Source organism: Botrytis fragariae (genome assembly GCF_013461495.1).
Source record: "Botrytis fragariae strain BVB16 chromosome Unknown tig00000050, whole genome shotgun sequence".
Taxonomy (NCBI): Eukaryota; Fungi; Ascomycota; class Leotiomycetes; order Helotiales; family Sclerotiniaceae; genus Botrytis; species Botrytis fragariae.
The window spans coordinates 1,486,934-1,505,107 of NW_023500992.1; the positions used below are offsets into that span (position 1 = coordinate 1,486,934).

The window sequence follows — 18,174 nt, forward strand, 5'->3', positions numbered from 1 at the left end:
GCGGAATCGGGAGTTGGAGGGCATATTCAGGCAGGCATAGGGATTTATTTTTATTTGGCGTCAATCTATACCACTATTCAGATGCTGTGTGATTTTATCCGGGGTCACGATCATGGCCACTGCAGGACAGAATTTGATCATAGAATCCATTAACAACCTAGTCTTCCAAGTCTTTTCTGAGGTAATCTACCGAGATCTTCCTTCTTCCAGGCCTTCCTGAGATTTCGAAGCAGTATCGAAATTCGGTCTCCTTTCTTAGGCTTCTCTCTTTTTCTGATGAAAGTCATGCAACAAGGGCTTAATGTTTCCATCGTACCCACTCTTCCTCATCCATTCGCCCACCGACTTGATCCTTCCCGGCAAAATTTCATCCATCAAAGCCCAATCCTTTCTTACCTTGCCACTCTTCCAAAACCTCCAGAACCCACCAAAATTCTCCCGATACGTTTGCAATGTTCCTTCATCCCCAGGAGCACTGTGCCCAAACTTCGCATCCGGATCCGGGAAGAGGCCAAGATCAAACCAGCCATCAACCGTTACATCTCTATACACCGCTTTCTTCCCGGTCACTTCAGTAAAGGCGGCTGGAATATCAGCCCAAACAACTTCCTGGGAAGCAACATGGAGATTAAGTCCATTGCTGCGATCGGGATGATCAAACACCCATCTGGTATATTTTCCAAAATCCTCTAAAGCAATCAACGGCGCACTTCCTCTTGGACCCAAGGGCGCAATAAAAGCCAAAGTCTCGGGGTCGTCCTTAACAGGATGAGGAGCCAAAAGCTCATTCAACATCTCCATATACAAACAACTAGTCAAGATACTCCATTTCATCTTCTCCTTATCCTGTACACTAATCCAATCCGCAACCTTAGCTTTCGCATCCATATGACCATCTCTATAGTCGTTATCAAAATCGGAAATCTTGAGTGAATACTCAAGGCTAGAGTACAAGAAATGCTGCAACTTGTGTGTGCGTGCGATTTCGTAATAACGGATGCCCCAATAGATTTCACCCTTTTCACCAATGGCACCACCGTTTGTGTTGATGAAGGCGTGGGTGCATCCAGAGAAGAATCTATGGAGGTCATGCTCAGAATAGATATCTCCTTCGACAATAGTTACCCCTGGAAGCTGTGCCAGTTCTTGCGCGTGTGTAGAGTTGGCACTTCGAGTTACGAGGCGAATGTTGTAGGCGCCATCTTGAGCTAGTTCTAAGGGAGTGTTAGTTGATTTGAGGGGAAATATATGGGTTTTATGAGTGCTTGCCTTTGACTACGGGCATTCCTTGGACGCCTGTGCCTCCGATGACGAGAACAAGGGGTTTTATAGAAGACATTCTATTATTGTCCTAGAAGTTGTAGATTTGTATTGTTGTTGAGATTATTTAAATATCTTAGACTAAATGAATTGAGTATCCTGATCTTGATCTGTACAAAGTCCTTTCAGAAATTTTTCCAGCGACAAAAACCTCTAACATATACCTCTTCTATATCACTAATCATGTTCCATACCTCCCTCCTTCTCGGTGCAAATGTCTAATCACCTACGCATCAATTGTTGCATCATTTGCATACCTCGCATTAACTCACAGAATATTTATTAATCATTTACACCTTACTCATCTCTATTCTCCTTTCCCCGCGCAATGCCTTTATCCAGAGCGCCACAATCGAGGTGCTGATTTAAGCGAGCCCTTTTAGGAGCTGATGATGAGAAATGAATGGTAATCATGCAACAAAAGAAAATGCTTACTCCGCAACAAGCATAGAGTCTTTGATGGGATTACTATGGTAAGTTTGGATTATTGATTGACAAGGTTTGAGTGCCGTGAAAGGCTATGGAAATATACTGATACTATTTTTGACGATTAGTTGGTGTTAGATTTCTTCCAATTGCGGGAACGTAAGTATGGGAATGCGTATTGTAATCATAAGTCTGGATACTTTTGTGCTTAGAGGCGTCGAGTATCTACTCGATTGGCCATGTATTTTTCCAACAATGTGAAGTCGAGCAAGCATAGGAGAGAATAGTAATCAAGAACAAACAAAACATATTGAACTTCCGGAAACGATTTTATGACTCCTCAAATACGCCCCGAGATTTTAAGATTAATATATATCTGCCGTGCCATTATACTCAAACAAGAGAAATATCACACTTTATTCGAACTGCTAATACTTCAATTCCTGAATCTAAGAAATCTGACATATTATACCGTGTGACTCTACAGATACTCCTAACACATACTGATCCTATACCATGTCAACCCAGTCAGCGGAGAAGATAGCAAGTATTATCGAGCGTAATTCGTGAGTGAGACTTTCTTCAGAAGTTCACACAAATACTAACAACTTAACTTTTAGAATTTACTCCAAAACCATTCATGTTCAACCACCACTACTCAGTGTTGGAATAGAGAAGAATAAATCACTTGGAAAACGTGGTACTGTTATTGGTGATATTCTTACATCCAACCAAAATTGAAATTCAGTCTAATGCCACCCACAGTTTCATGCGCCGATCCTCGCATCACTCCTGAGAAATTCCTTGGTCTTGAGTTTGCCGGTAAATTTCTTCCCTTAACCTGAAGCTCTTCGAGCATTGTAGAGCTAATCTACTCTACAGAGGCGGCCATCCTTCGTAATGCGGGAGGACGCGCTCGTCCTGCTCTATCCAGCCTTCTCGCCCTCGACAGTCTAGGAAATACAGGCACCATTATTGTGATTCACCACAATGACTGCGGGATGTCTCACTATTCAGAATCTGAATTCCAGGACAGATCGAAAGCGAAGCATCCTGAGATTGATCTTCATGGAGAGGAGTTTGGTGCTATTGTAGAGTTAGTGTTTCCTATTTTGTGTGTTTGTGGATGAATTGAATGTAATAAGATTATGGTAATCAAAGAAGAGTACTGACAAAATGAAAAATAGCCCCGAGAATACAGTAAAGGAAGATGTGGCGTATCTGAAATCATTTGAGAGTTGGGGAAAGGCGAATGTAGAAATCGTGGGATTAGTCTTAGACACGTTCTCTGGAATCGTGAAGAGAATGGTTTAAGTTGATAATCCAGAAAATGAGATGATCTGGCTTCTTCATATTTGTGAACTATCTGGTCTCACAGTCGGAAAACAGCTCTTGTTATATTTGTGTTCAACCCAGCAATTCTGAGACAGAATTAAGAGTAGAGTACTTCTATATGTAGAGTGCTCCTTGTATTTCTCTTGGCTTTCTGGTCCCCAAATTACAACACTGAAATGTTGCATATACCGCTTGTCGTTTCAACTCAATCGCAAGTACCAAATACTTTCTTCAAGTGATTAAAGTGAATCATTGCGAACGCGCCCCTTGAATTTTCTCCGAATCTTCCAGAAACTTCAAAGTAGTTTGAAACTTGATGGTTTTTGCATGGCTTCAATAACTGGTACTGAGTAAGTCTATCATGTTGTCATTGCCCAATAAATTTTGCTATGATCGACTGAATTTCTATATATACTGTGAGCCCACCACCCCATTTACCATTCACTCACTTACTACCCACTTTGCGAAAATTACATACTCAGCCTATACCTCGATCTCATCTCATCCTACCTTCCTTCGTCATTCACTTCGCAATCCCCACTTCACATCATCCACAAAAAAGAAATACCAAAAGTTCGGCCACTTGGCTTAATCTATCAATGTTCGCCAGGTTAAGGGATAATACATTGTAATCTCACTCACGTCTCTCAAGTCGAGTATTCGGTGTATCCTACGCCATTCGAGCAATACACCCTACCACTACGCCATGAGGTCGTTTTCGGATATGGGGAGGTATGGGTTTAGAGCTATAACCAAGTGTGAGCTGGTTGGTCTGGAGATGGAAAAACATGCTTCTAGTCATGGGGAGATCCCTTGCATGATATCCTACTCCATGAATCAATGAATCAACATTCATCCCGACAATTCTCATTATTTCTCTCGCAGAATTACTGTCATATGTGACAAGTTAGCTCTGAGCTTCAGATTCTTCAGTATACGGGATAATGCCTATAGTGTGCAATCATACATAACTCATATTGCCATGATTTAGCTTTCGATTCCCGAGTGAAGGTTTCGAGAGCTTCCCCTTCCGAGGATCAAAGTAATAGTTCGATGTGATTTCGCTCATCTCAATCTTCTTTCCACCTCAGGATCTGACTCAAGCTCAAGCTCATGATTATAGCATACACATTGTAGGCTGATCAGCCAGAAGAATGCATTAGAAGGCGGTAGATTGATGTTAATATATTAAATCGGCGAGTGGTACACCTAGTAGCCGATAGATCTTCAGTAATCTGTATCTTGAATAGTCCCGACAAGAGAAATTATTGCCACACTCCACCCATAGTATAAAACGTAGAGTTTAGTTTTTTTCACCAACCACGCTTTCTATATCATCTACAATGGAATACTGTTCTAACATATCATGTAAAATCTAATCAACACTCCCTCCAAGCCCCAGGCATCCCCCTCTCTGGATGATCAACTAGTTCCCAGAAATCCCGGAAGCTCTTGTAGTAGTTCCGATACGGCTCGTCCAAAGAATACCAGAATTTCCAATCATCAACAGCTGGTCCATATACAAAGCTTATGAGATGTGCACGAGTGCACCAATAGCGTGGTTCACTTGTACCAATTAAGTTTTCCTGATGGTACAAGTAGAGCTCCCATTTAATGGTACTCTCCATGAATTTATCATGCTCTGCTCTACCGTATTTCATCAAATCAATGCCGGAATCGTATAGTATCTCGAGCCAAAGTCGCATAGAAACTGGGCATATCCATGATCGGAGTAGGTCAGGGGGGAAATACCAATGGTTTCTAGTCAACAAAGAAAACAGTAAACCTCCTCGGTAAATTTCTGACCCTGCGGCGATGAGACGCTCTGAAAATTCGATTGATTTAGAAAACTTGGCCCTTGAAAATCGACCACTCGGTCCAAATTCTGCTTTTCCAGCTCTCGGCCGAGTTGAGTTGGAGTATATAGCCAACTCTCCATTCCTTTCCAACCAATCCTGTACCGCAGAACCAAAACACCTAAGCTCAATTGATAGTAGAGTATTGCCAAAAGATTCAGGGCGGTGTCTGAAAACCATCTTGCAGCAGGCTTCGTTCAATTGATCTTCGTGAAGCATTAGTGATATCATGTCAGCTGTACTACGAATCAGAGTACCAAGTTTGTAACAAACTTTCAGTGCGAACATCATCCTCTCCTCGAAACTCCACTCTTTGAATGTCGGATCAATACTATAAAGCAGCCAAGCTAATCGGTCAAGATCAACATTTGAATCCGAAATATTTTGCAATGGATTATGAATCTCAGATATTGGATACAGTAGCTGCAGCACACTGTTCTGAGAAGAGCCTTTGTGGAACCGTCCAACGCTGTATGATAACGCAGATCTGCCTCAACTATTATTGAAAGCCGTGTATGCTATAAAGTGTAGAGTACATACGTCCTGGAAGAGTCATTTGGGTCTGCTCCTTGATCAAGTAGAAGACGGCACATATCATATTGTCCATACATGCTAGCTAGCTATGCAAATTAGGCTGTTACAGCTCTTAAAAAAAGGGGGGTGCTTACATACATCAAGCAATGTCTGGCCGTTGAATGTTCTATCAGATGGGGTGGCCCTTTTGCTCTTCAATAATACTTGAAGTCCAGATAGGTCTCCTTCGGTTACATATTGAGAAGCCGGCGAATCAAGTTCAATTGTATAATATTGTCGGAAGTTGAATTTCCACCCTGAAGGTGCTTGATACCCAGAAAAATCCCAAGTATAGCTCGAAGATGAAAACCATAAAGGAATGTTGAATTTCCTTTGAAAGTATTTAGCCTGCTTATCAAGCTTATCTCGTCTTCTACTTCTGATGGGTCTCTTCGTCTCATAATCATAAACCACAGTATCGCGCGATTGAAGCAGGGTACTAGACATAACATCGGCATAACGTGTAATGAAAACTTTCAACTCCTCGAATTCTTGCAGCTGACGATTTGCATTACTTTGAACGGCTTCTATTTGAAGCTTATTGTATTCCATTTGGAGTGCGTCCGAGTATGTCTGCCGAGAAAGCACAAGCATATATTGCGCATCTCTCAATCGATTCCGAAATTTATCGAGTGTATCTTTCTTCAAAATCACTTTCGCGCTGCCAATCTTGCGTCGCTTGGAGATAGCCCCATTCAAATCCTTCACTGTCGTATTGAGGATATCCGTCCCACGGCGACAAAGCTCTAGACACTTTGTGACCGTAGCCGAAGGAATCGATGGCAGGTTTGACATTGATGTGTGGATATCGGAAAGAACCAGACTTAGTGCATCGAGCTCTTCAAGGGTATATTGAATATCTTCAGGTGCTTCTTTAACCTCATCCCAGAATTGTTTCAATTTTCTAACGCCGTCCATGAGCTGAAGCCCCAACGAGGCTACGCCCATGCCACTGGCAATGATGCCAATTTCTGCCATGAGTATGCTGTTGAAAGACAAGATCTGTTCCGTAGCTCGTGAAAAAAAATTGGTTTGCACGAAAGTATATATGATGTGAATTCAAATCAAATCTAAATCAATTGGGAGAATGAAAGGAAATTTCAAGGACGAGCTCGAGGATTGAGTCGTTTCGCGACGTGGAATCAAAAGTAAGCACAGCCGCATCAATAGAGTACTTGACCAATACCAACTACAGGAATCTATGTGGCAGTGTTTTCATGCTTGCCAGTGGAATAGAAAAGAAATAATTCTGTCCACAATCAATTTAAACAGCCTAAGTTTGGATTACAACCTATAAAATTGATGGTAACACTAGATAAAGCCGCTATCAGAATCCTTGCGATGGCAAAGTGATATGCTCTTCGTATGCGACAAAGTAGGAAGTCATTTTTAAGTTTGGTCTAACTTCGTGTAACAATACACTCACCTATACTTTAAGTCCTACAGGCCTTGGCTCTTAAAATACACGATCGGCAAATATGGAGATTATCCATAAACGGAATTTATCATAATGTAATTGTCCATGGCTACATTGTCCGATTTCCAAATCTTAAATCACATCCTCAAATTTCGACCGAATAGGACTTGCCCTCTTCCTTCTCAACTCTAGCTCCCTTCTTGCCTTCACTTTAATTGCTCTTACTTGACTCAGCGACCTTTGTTTTTCAATTCTCAAAGCAGTCGGTGCGGCAGGATGTGGAGTGCGTAATAGCGATGTTCTCTTCGCTACATCCCTTGCTGTCTCCTTGAACTTAATCAATCGTATTTTTCTTGCACCTGATCCGTTATGCTCTACCCCTTTTGCTCCTGTCTGTGCCGATCTCGAATAATAATTCACGGTGCCTATCATAGCCTCGGCTTTTAGTTCTGCCTTCATCGCTTTCCTCCGAGCTAGGAAAGATGCTCTCATCGCATCGCGCTCTTTTCTTTCACTCTCCGTTGTTCTCAGGTTTTGTTTCCTTCGCTCCCAACGTGTCCTCAATGTTCTCTTTCGCTCCAAACGACCAGCCAACATGGCTCGCCCACGTGCTTGATAGCTAAGTCTTTCTTCAATCCTTCGCGCTTTCCTATCCTTTTCTTTCTGTTTTTTTGCCAGTTTCACCTCCTTAAACATTGATTTCAAACCGTCCTCACGCGCCTTGATTTCCCTTTGTCGTTCAAGAACGTGATCGAAAGATTTGCCTTCTTTTTTCAAGGTTTCGATCTCTCGTTTATCTTGGTTCAATCTCCAGTTCTTATCTTTTTTCATCTCCTTTCCCCTGTGAATCACAAATTCATGAGTTCCTTTCATCTGAGCGATATTATCCCTAGCAAGTAACACCAATTCCTCTTGCTGACGTGATGAATTTCTCCCTACAACCCATACAAGCTCTCTTCCATTACTCCAAGGCTTTATATTGATCCGGGAACCACTAGGCAATTGGCTTTGAATGACTTGAGGATGTAGAGCCAAGCCACCGGGCATCTCCATCATCTTTTGAAACATCTCATCTTCGCTGAACTTGAGATTTTTCGAGAAATGTATGTGAAACTCTGCATTGTAATTGCGTGTCTCTAGAAAGTAATAAGCTTTTGCCAACATCACGCTCAGGTTGTCGCCCGTAACATCTTTTGTCAAATTTATGAGTTTCGCATTGCCACGACCTCCTTTGGTTTTCATTGCTTTCCCGGGCTTCGGCACCATGAAAGATTTTCGTTTGATCAAAACATATTCGCCAACGTCTGTTGCTCCCAGATCATGAATACGTTCAGCTATCTCCTTCAGTTGATGACGCTCTCCCCTTGAGATATTTTGGAACCCAGTTCTGGGCACTAGCATCCAGCTTGTCCCTTCTCCCGGATCCAATACCGCTTCCTTCCTGTTACACAGGTAGTCTTTCATTACATCACCTATCGTCATTACGCCGACAAACCTGTGTGGCTTGCTGTAAGGCTTTTTATCCGCTTCTACCCATAATTTAATCTTCTGTGATTGGTAATCTGTTTCAGAAAAGAGTGATGTCTTGACATAATCCAGAATCTTATGGTTATCAGCTTGCAATTTACCATGTCTTGTCCTTTCCGCGATTCGTGACAACATAATATGGCGACATTGTTGTGGAAGGCGAAGTGGGATGGAGCGGCGCAACGAATCCGTAGATGACTGCTGCGTTACTAGATGGCAGAACGGCCGGACTGAGGTATTGTATATCTTTTCATTGAGATAACGCAACAGAGGGCGTGAAGGGATGAGTTTGGTAGTACTCATGACTATGAGGTGTTTGACGGTGTATGAATTCTGAAGGATTTGAAGTTCATGTGGAATTGTTTTAAACCGTTAAAATTCTACACCGCCTTCTCTTAAGAAGATAAGTTTTTGACCGCTCACGTGCCTAGTCTGACTTTATGTTTTGTTGCACATCTGATTTTTTTCTGTCCTCTCTGGTGCATACTTGTATTTATCAGTCTAACCTAAGTAACACTCATCCCCGGTTATGTCAATCTCAAACCTTAACTTCTCGGCTTCCGATTACATAAATACAAAACCTCCAAAGTGGATTAATGGGACAACATGATTCCGAGGTTCATAATGATTCCACAATGGATTTCTAACCTTGACGACATAAAGTTGTATATCGGAAAAGGGGATTTCGGCAGGAATATTGATCTTTATTCTCCGACTTGGCAACGTGGCCGGTTTCATCATATCTTGTGCTTTGTATGGAGCCGTCCAGAAGTGGATTAGGTATATATGTGTCAAGTAGGTCCATCATGTTGGACAGTTTCTTTCAATCAAAGTTCAAATTCATATTGTCAAGAGCATATCAGGATATCAAGCGTCGAAAGAAGTAGTTTTCTTCATTACTTGTTATTTCCATAAGTCAATCATTTATATATTCAACAGCAATCACATATGCCCTACTTCAAAATGGCAATCCCATCCTCAAACAACAAGACAGTCCTTATAACCGGCATTAATGGCTACATAGCCAGTGTCATAGGTTTTCACCTTCTACAAGCCGGTTATTCTATTCGCGGTACCACTCGTCGTATCTCTAGTGCCGAGCCATTGCTCAAAGGACCCTATGCACCTTATATTGACCGAGTGAAGATATATGAGGTACCTGATATGACAATTTCTGGTGCTTTCGACGAAGCTGTTAAAGGCAAGTCTCAATTCCCTCGCTCTCTTTACTCCCCTCACTCTCAGCGGACGATCTGAATTGAACTGCATGGGACTAATCAATATACCAGGCGTCGATGGAATCTTCCACACCGCATCTCCCATAAACTTCAGCCTTAAAACCTACGCCCAAATGGTCACTCCAGCAATAGACGGCACCAACACCCTGCTTTTCTCCTCCCTAAAAGCCGGACCCCAACTCAAAACCGTAGTAATAACCTCCTCCGTCATCGCCGTCGTAGATCCCCGCACCGACCCCTACACCTTCACCGAAAGCGACTTCGCCTCCTTCTACCTCACCCAAGCGCAAAACGATCTCCAAGAAAACCGTCCCTCCAACGCCGGAATTCTCTACGGCGCCTCCAAAAGCGCCGCCGAAGCCGCCGTCTGGAAATTCCGCTCCGAACAATCCCCCTCCTTCGCACTCACAACCATCAACCCCGCCTTCGTCATCGGGCCCCCGGTATCCCTCCCCGAAACAGGCGAGAAACTAAACGAAACCCTCAAACCCATCTACAACATCCTCTCGGGCGCCACCAAATCCATCTCACCTGCCACCGGCACCGGCAGTGCCGTAGACGTGCGCGATGTCGCGTACATGCATATCTGGGCGTTCGAGCATCCTGAAAAATCAGACGGGGAGCGCTACATAGCGTGTTCGGGAACTGGGCCCGCGCAGGCGCAGGCTGATATTCTACGGGAGTATTTCAAGGAGAAGGGAGACGAGAAAACTCTTGAGAAGATCGTGGTTGGGAATCCCGGGGAGGGGTACGGAGGATACAATAAGGAAACGGGGAAGGTAGAGAGTGTGGATTGGGCCCCGGAAAGACCGCGTGTGAGTGGAGAGAAGGCACAGAGGGAGATGAGGTTTAGATTTAGGAGTTTCAAGGAGAGTACGATTGACACAGCGGAGGCGTTGAGGCCTTTACTCTAGGGGCGTTGAAGAAGAGAGGAGTTGGATTTGAATTTTGATATATATCAAGTTACTAGGTACTTAGCTGATGTGATTTCCAAAAGCCGAGTACAGAATAGACCGACCCCAATAACATTCACAGAAGATCAAGGAGTGAAACTCAATTCATCATCTAAATTTCGCATCTGAAATTCACATCCAAAACTCATATTCAAAACTCACATCCACATTCCACAATCAAAACTCGAATCGAAAACTCCTATCCTTACCCCCATCCTCCAAACCACACCGCACAAACACGTGCCTCTCACATGATCCATCTTCCACCTCCCAATCCCCCCATCCCAATATCCGCATCCTTCCCATCCCAATTCATACGCAGTAGATACCCCCAGGATGAATAAACGCGGTCCTCGCATTTCGACCTCAATAAATGCGATTCTGCCGAATCCTTTCGCAGTTATGGGCGCTTAACATGATCCTGCGTCCTTTAGTTGGGACTGTAGTTTTGTTAATTATGTAATGGATGGATAGATGTACGGAGTGGGAAAAGAAAATGACTGTTGGTGGTTTGGGGATTGTGTTGGTTTAGTTTGATTTGGTTGTGTATGTACATATGAATTTGATAGATCGAATGAACATGATTGAACAGCACATCTATGCATATCCCATTCAAAGAAAAGAAAAACTCTACATCTCAATATCGCAATCTCTAAGAACTCATTCCAGAATCTAGAATCATCAAAGCTCAATACGCGTTGATACGCTCGAGGTCTCTCGCAAGGCTTTGCGACATCAAATACCTAATTCTCGACCTCATCCGGTTGCTAATCCGTACACATCTCTATGCAACGACGAGATACATGACCCAGCCTATGTATCGACCGACAGGTCCAACAGCGACGAAAAAATGAATACCCATACATAAACTCTTACTGTATAGATCTCTGTTCATGATCTGAAATTTTGTCTATTCTTGCTGTTCATGTATCCGCACTCTTGACATCGATACTTGATTTCTGTCTTTCTCTCATCTCTTTTGAGTTTACGGACTGAATAACTTACCTTGTGCTGTGAAATATTTTGCATTGAAAGCTAGGGACCAGATGAGACTTCATAGGGTATTTCTTTTTGCCTTTATCGGCAATGCTATTGCGGCTGCGGTAGTAGAAAGGGCGAAAGAGACGAATTGTTCGTTATCGCCCTCTTTATGTTCTACTGAGAAGACTTCATCTACTTCTTCATCCACTACCGCATCCACAACTTCATCCAGCACTTCATCCAGCACTTCATCCAGCAGCACCATCCAAACAACCGGAACCCTCACCGCCGACTTCGCCGCCTCTGCCACCGCCGCCACTGCAACTTGCGGCGCTGGCTTCCTCCCCGAAACCGCCACCAACCAAGCGCGCTCCGTTCTTCAAGCCAACACAACCAGTACCTGCACCACCATATCTCCCGGATGGCCCTGTTTCGGGGTCGGCATGATGCCAAGCCAAGATACGCTTTCGGATATAAGTAATGCATTTGCTCCTACTCAGTATCACGGCACCGTTGCCTTTCTATGCAATTTGAGCGAGGTACCCATGACGACGTCGGGGTTCGATATCGGTGTGTTGGATGATTTAATATATGTGAAGCATTGTGCGAATTATACGCCAGCGGCGCTGATGAGTCCGGGAGAGTGGGTTTATGGGTATTTGGACTGGAACACGGTGCAGACGGTGGGACAGAGTAGTGAGTTGTGTACTCATGTCATGAGTCAGGTTGTGGCATATCCTAATCCTATGTCTTGATTGAGAATTTGGGGGGTTGTTGAACTTGCATGTTTGTTAAATGGGTGTTTCTGTGTTAGCTTGTATTTTAGGATTTAATAGCAATTTGTTTCTTTGGACCCTATGATCTTGAAATCACTTGAGTGTTAGTCGATAGAATGAATAGGAAAATTCCATATTTTCTTGATCAACAAGTAGGTGTTGTTTCATATTGAGGAAACCACGAATTGTTTCCTCGACTTTGTAAATCTTGAGCGCGTGCTTAACCAACATTTGGTTTTCAATAGGGAAATGCAAATGCAAATTACTTGGAGTGAGAAATTTGTCGCAATAGACGAAATGTCATTAGCATTAGGTCTTTGACATGCTTCACATGTCAGACGTAAACTCTTCAACAGATGCTCGTTTCAATAGCCTTGGAATGATCGAGATAGATGAGTTGATTTCAAATATTTATATGGGAGAGTATTTTCATGATGGTGTAATCTTACTGATACACACATACCCACAAAAGATCCTTCGCGGGGCACGGAATTCTTATCAGTTGAAATTCGAGAACTGTGCTCACTCTGATCCACACGCCACAAAGGTCTCACAGAAACGATGGAAATGTTTCCATTTTGGATCGCAGTGATATAGAAAAGAGAAGAGTTTCAACATTAGGGTATCAGAGCAACCAAACCCTAATGATGAAATTAATTCAGATAATTGGTTGGGCAAAGAAAAGTCAGAGTGAAGACGGGAATGAGATACCTTCTTAGGCTTTGGTGGAGACTGAAAGATGTGACGCATTGTGCTTCAATACCTAGTAGCTAGAACACCCCCACCTCATCCCATGTCTTACTGGATCTGGGCCCCTTCTAATGTAAGTAAAGGTTTCCAGTTTCTTCAACTTTTCACCGAGGACACATAAGTGAAGGAATATAAGGAATGAAAAGTTGGTACGTTAGATGATATATGAGTCAGCACCTCCAGATTCACGTTGTCCTCTTTTCACCAATCTCCGTCATCAGCAGATATTTTGTGACAGTCACCGAAACAGGGACTGGAACATTTTTCGTATGATTCATCGCGGCGATAGATAAGAATCACATGCAAGAAGGAAGAGGAAAAAGCAAAAGCAATGGACAATTAGAGACACCCACGCACGCAAGCGAGCGAGTCTGCATGATAGGTATCCGTAATGACTAGGGAACGACTGGGTAGAATTATGTGCTAGGGAGTAGATGTGATTTTAGATATGTCTCTGTTTCCAGCAGAATACAGTAGGTGGTGAAAAGACCACGATGCTGTTAATAATTGGTATGGAAATGCGGATGGGGGTGAATCATGAATCATGAAGATATAAATGCGAAAGGGAATTTAAAGGAATGCTTAGATGTTGCCTTCCCAGGTATGTACGGAGCATGATGTATGTACCTGCCTACCTATGCCATTGTATTGTGCCACTGCATGGTCTGGTCCAAATGGTATCCCGTAGTAATGTAACTGTACTTTGTAGTCTGTAATCAGTCTGTAATCAGTCTGTAACCGTGCGTGCCAGATTTTCTAGTGTGGCGCTTCGATTATGACGTGCCCCATCCTAAGCACCATTCACTGACCAGTCAGTGACTGTACACTGCACACTGTACACTGGATAGTGGATAGTGTCCAATGTCCAATGTCCAATGTCCAATCACTCACTCACTCCAGCCAGTGTCTAATGTCCAATGTCCAATGTCTACCTGTCTACCTGCCTACCTACCTACTACCTACCTACTACCTACCTACTACCTACCTACTACCTACCTACTACCTACCTACTACCTACAGAATACTCTCCCGTGTAGAGTAGAGTACCTGCTCCGTCCCTACTCCGCCCTACTCCCTCCCTACCTACCCAGGTACTGTACAAGCCTATAACCTTGAAATCCAAACAAATCCCATGCCAAAGGACAAAAGAACAGGATTGCTCGCGTGCTTCACTCGACGCTAAACCCCATTGGACATCACTAGAACCAAAAATACATCCATATCAAGCTCTGCCCTCTAGAAGTTGTTTGGCTTGTGCAAGTGCGACCATATTGACTCCACTTTCTTCCCATTTCTCAACCCACTACTGCAGCTTTTCGTAGGTCAGAAAGAAAAGGACAAAAGAATCGATCGGTCTTCTTCTTGCCAGCTTTCGTCATAATTGCAATTCAATTAATAAACTGTGAAAGACTATCGTACCTAGTACTTTTGCTTTCTTTTAAACAAAAAGCCTTTGCCAGGTACAACTTCAAAGAATACACCACCTCCATACCTCGCATCATCGAACAAAAATCAACCACCTTTCCATCACAAGCTTATCATCAAGAGCTTCCTCGACTGCTTCCCTTCTTCCACACACAACCATCAATTTCTACACATATTATGTCAGATTTTCCTTCCAACGCCAGTACAACTTCCACTGAAGGGACCACCAGCACAATGGAGAATGCAAAGAATACAGTTTATGACAGTAAGGTAAGCTATATCTATCAATCTATCAATCTATCACATAAATCACACAAATCACCAAAGTCCACATCGCTAATAATGAAACAGTTCAAAACCTCGCACAATGAGATCAATACAGGAAATAAACTAATCAATCGATTCAGATGCCTCTGCAGCTGCCAACGCTGTTGGAAATCACCCCATCACTCAAAGTGTCGTAAACGGTACGATGACTTCTCATGACATATGTTTACAAACCACAATACTGACATTTTCACCATAGGCCCAATGGCAGATAATGTACGAGACCAACATCAAAAGACTCAAGCCGAATTTTCCAACCTCGCAAGCTCTCGCACCACCCCTGCCACTCAAACCGTTACCGGTCAACAACTCACACATTACCATTCCTTCTTCTACAATTTGTTATCGTGGGAGAATCCTCGTGCATCTGGAATTGCATACCTTTCTACCGTTGCATTTGTCTTCGCTGCCAGATATCTTGATATCCTCCGATATTCATTCAAGATCACATATATGACTTTGTTTGTGACTGTTCTCGCAGAAGGTCTCGGAAAGCTAGCTTTCTCGCATGGACTCACTTCTCAATTCAGACCTAAGAAGTATTACACAGTTTCTAAAGAGACGCTCGATAGCTTACTCGGTGATGTTCATGAACTTATCAACTTCTTTGTCATTGAGTCACAACGTGTTCTCTTTGCCGAGAATGTATTTGTTTCTCTCACTGTAAGAAATCCTCGAATTCCTTGCCATAAAATACGAAGTACTGACTTAAACAGGCCTTGATCGGATCTTTCATTTCCTACTACTTGATCAAGCTCATTCCATTCTGGGGTCTCACTCTCATCGCCACTTCAGTTCTGTTCATCTCCCCACTTGTCTACAAGACCAACAAGGAGCTCATTGACAACACCCTCGCTCAAATCTCGAGCATTGTCAACCAACAAACCGAGCAAGTCAAGCAGCTTGCTAGTCAACACGCTTCTCACGTTGCCGAGACCACCAAGCAATATGCTGGAGAGTACGCTCACAAGGCACAAGAAATGATCGGAAGTGCTAGAAGCCGCTCTGGATCTCCAGAAGCTAGCAGAGTTGCCTCCCCAACTGCCAAGACCAACGGTATCAAGGAGGAGGATTTCCCAACAGCACCAAAGGAGGAGTTCAAATCCGGAATTGTTGCTGAGGAGGAGCCACTCATTGCTGCATAAATGTAGCACAAATGCAACACATCGTGGAAAGGAGACTCCCCACAACTCTCATAAGAGAGGTCAATATATCCTCAGTTGAGGGGTCGAAATACAAAAGCAAAAAGTTATATCATGATATTAGCTGAAGAAATACAAGGAGTCAGCGAGAATCACGCAGATTGATATGCATACGACGATTACCATATTACGAGATCCGGTGAAGGAAATACAGGGACTAGCACGAAATGCACGGCAAACTTTGTTGTCTGTGAAGCTTTTTCTCTTACTTTTTTATTTAGTTGTGCGACTTCTTTAGTTCTGTCGGTCGCTGCCTTTTGGTTGATTCCAAGTGGGTATCTTCTAATGGATGGATGGGATGGAGTGGAATGGGTGGGTAGGAATGACATTACGGTTATTGATGATATTTTATAAGGAGCGTTTGCGTTGTTTACGGACATAGGAAGGGCATTATAGTTCTTTTTGCGTTTTTCCAAATAAAAATGAAAAAATTTAAAAACCTTTACTTTATAAGGGTGTGTTTGATTTTGTATTGAAGTAGTTTCTAGGTCTGGATGAGGCTTAGAGTGTATATTTTGACATCTTAACGAGCTCGCATGCCTTGACTCGCTTTCGTTAACGGTGGGGGTGAACAGTAAGATGGAGCCTGGAATGCCCTACTTCTGATATCATGATTAATAATACGTCCTCTGCTCTGCTACCAAGGTAAGCGAAATCTCATCTTATATCATGGATGTCCAGGTAGGTATCTAGGCACAATCACTTCATCAATGGGAGTTTTGGAATTTAAAATTCTCGAAACTCGATGAGTTGAGGTTTTGACTTTGTGGAACTAGATGCTATGGTATGATATGATTTAATTGTAGAGTAGATAGGGATTAAGTGGGTGATGATCGTGAGGGAGGTGTGGTGATGGTTGTAACTTGGTGTGTATTGGGGTGGGTATTTTGTCTACAGGGGCATTTGGGAATTATGGTTGGGACTTTTTGGTTTGGGGTTTTGAAGAAGGGGGGGGGGGGGGGGGGGGGGAATATGTTATAGCTAATGAGAATCTGTAGTCACTTGATCATTCTATTATCGGGTGGTGTGACGCAGTGAGTGTTCAGGAGTGCTTTGGAGTTTGTTGATGGGAATGTAGATTTGTGATTTTGGGCGTCGAGTGACTTTGTGGGGTTTGGGGAGTGTATCTTGATTCTAGGCGTGGGTGGGTATGTTGATGGGTAGTTAGTTGTATGAGGTAGTTGTTATTATTATTGGAAGTTTTTGCTTGGGTGAAGGATTCTTGAGGAGGATGTCTAGTTGGTTGTGTGTATCTATGTAGGTGAGAATAGTGATTCTGGGTATTGAATGATTTTGTAAGGTTTAGAGAGTATATTTTGATTTCAAAAGTAAATGGATATATTGATAAATAGTTAGTTATATAATATAGTAGTTATTATTAGAAGTTTTTGTTTGAATAAAGGATTCTTGAGGAGGATGTCTAGTTGGTTGTATGTATCTATGTAGATGAGAATAGTGATTCTGGGTATTGAATGTTTTTGTAGGGTTTAGGGAGTATATTTTGATTCTAGAGGTAAGTAAGTATATTGATGGATAGTTAGTTGTATAATATAGTTATTATTATTGAAAGTTTTTGTTTAGGTGAAAGATTGTTGAGGAGGATATTTAGTTGGTTGTGTGTATTTATATAGGTGAGAATAGTGATTTTAAAGAGATGAGATGACGTCATGATGGGTGGTGAGGCTTAGTAGGTACTAGGGAGTCTCCGTGTCGTGCGTTGAGGAGGTTGACGTGGGGCTTGAAGTTGGTGGTGGTGGTGACGATGGTTTGGAGTGGAGATGATGTATATACTGTCTAAGGTCTGAGGGTACTTAACCTGGTAGCTACCTACCATAGTAAATAAGTGTACGGGGAATGAGAATTTGCGTGGCGAGGATAAGATGGTATGATATATGTGTAGGTAGGTAGTTGAAGAGGAAAAGGTGAATGATTTCATGGGTGTATATCTTATTTGAGCTGGTAGAATGTTTGGGGGATAGGGGGGATAGGGGGGGTGGAGAGATGGAGGATTCATTTTGATAGTATTGTAAGGAGTGGCTTGTTTGCTTTTTTTTTATATAGAGTATTT

The 18,174-nt window shown here is 42.8% G+C and overlaps 7 protein-coding genes across 7 annotated transcripts; 4 read left to right on the plus strand and 3 right to left on the minus strand.

Moving 5' to 3' along the window:
• Positions 1 to 255: 255 nt before the first annotated feature.
• Bfra_004455 (uncharacterized protein) lies at positions 256 to 1,339 on the minus strand (the record flags this gene model as incomplete). The annotated part of the gene is made up of 2 exons (XM_037334859.1): positions 256 to 1,214; positions 1,270 to 1,339. The coding sequence occupies 2 exons, from the start codon at positions 1,337 to 1,339 to the stop codon at positions 256 to 258; spliced, it is 1,029 nt and encodes a 342-aa protein (XP_037193393.1).
• Positions 1,340 to 2,262: 923 nt separating this feature from the next.
• On the plus strand, positions 2,263 to 3,060 carry Bfra_004456 (putative carbonic anhydrase protein; the record flags this gene model as incomplete). The annotated part of the gene is made up of 5 exons (XM_037334860.1): positions 2,263 to 2,312; positions 2,367 to 2,458; positions 2,512 to 2,568; positions 2,629 to 2,842; positions 2,934 to 3,060. 5 exons carry the CDS (start codon positions 2,263 to 2,265, stop codon positions 3,058 to 3,060), a joined length of 540 nt encoding a protein of 179 aa, XP_037193394.1.
• A 1,400-nt stretch (positions 3,061 to 4,460) lies between these two features.
• On the minus strand, positions 4,461 to 6,488 carry Bfra_004457 (uncharacterized protein; the record flags this gene model as incomplete). The annotated part of the gene is made up of 3 exons (XM_037334861.1): positions 4,461 to 5,424; positions 5,478 to 5,557; positions 5,610 to 6,488. 3 exons carry the CDS (start codon positions 6,486 to 6,488, stop codon positions 4,461 to 4,463), a joined length of 1,923 nt encoding a protein of 640 aa, XP_037193395.1.
• Positions 6,489 to 7,059: 571 nt separating this feature from the next.
• Positions 7,060 to 8,589, minus strand: Bfra_004458 (uncharacterized protein; the record flags this gene model as incomplete). Its single annotated transcript, XM_037334862.1, has 1 exon — positions 7,060 to 8,589. The coding sequence occupies one exon, from the start codon at positions 8,587 to 8,589 to the stop codon at positions 7,060 to 7,062; it is 1,530 nt and encodes a 509-aa protein (XP_037193396.1).
• An 828-nt stretch (positions 8,590 to 9,417) lies between these two features.
• Bfra_004459 (putative nad dependent epimerase protein) lies at positions 9,418 to 10,606 on the plus strand (the record flags this gene model as incomplete). The annotated part of the gene is made up of 2 exons (XM_037334863.1): positions 9,418 to 9,655; positions 9,744 to 10,606. 2 exons carry the CDS (start codon positions 9,418 to 9,420, stop codon positions 10,604 to 10,606), a joined length of 1,101 nt encoding a protein of 366 aa, XP_037193397.1.
• Positions 10,607 to 11,691: 1,085 nt separating this feature from the next.
• Bfra_004460 (uncharacterized protein) lies at positions 11,692 to 12,381 on the plus strand (the record flags this gene model as incomplete). Its single annotated transcript, XM_037334864.1, has 1 exon — positions 11,692 to 12,381. One exon carries the CDS (start codon positions 11,692 to 11,694, stop codon positions 12,379 to 12,381), a length of 690 nt encoding a protein of 229 aa, XP_037193398.1.
• Positions 12,382 to 14,699: 2,318 nt separating this feature from the next.
• On the plus strand, positions 14,700 to 16,547 carry Bfra_004462 (putative cell lysis protein). The gene is made up of 4 exons (XM_037334865.1): positions 14,700 to 14,842; positions 14,985 to 15,044; positions 15,104 to 15,567; positions 15,621 to 16,547. Exons 1-4 carry the CDS (start codon positions 14,755 to 14,757, stop codon positions 16,047 to 16,049), a joined length of 1,041 nt encoding a protein of 346 aa, XP_037193399.1. The 5' UTR covers positions 14,700 to 14,754; the 3' UTR covers positions 16,050 to 16,547.
• The last annotated feature ends 1,627 nt before the right edge of the window (positions 16,548 to 18,174 follow it).

Coding starts and splice junctions, on each gene's coding strand:
- Bfra_004462 (XM_037334865.1), top strand. CDS start 14,755: ATGTCAGATTTTCCTTCCAACGCCAGTACAACTTCCACTGAAGGGACC. Junction 14,843..14,984: donor AAAGAATACAGTTTATGACA/GTAAGGTAAGCT, acceptor CAATCGATTCAG/ATGCCTCTGCAGCTGCCAAC. Junction 15,045..15,103: donor CACTCAAAGTGTCGTAAACG/GTACGATGACTT, acceptor TTTTCACCATAG/GCCCAATGGCAGATAATGTA.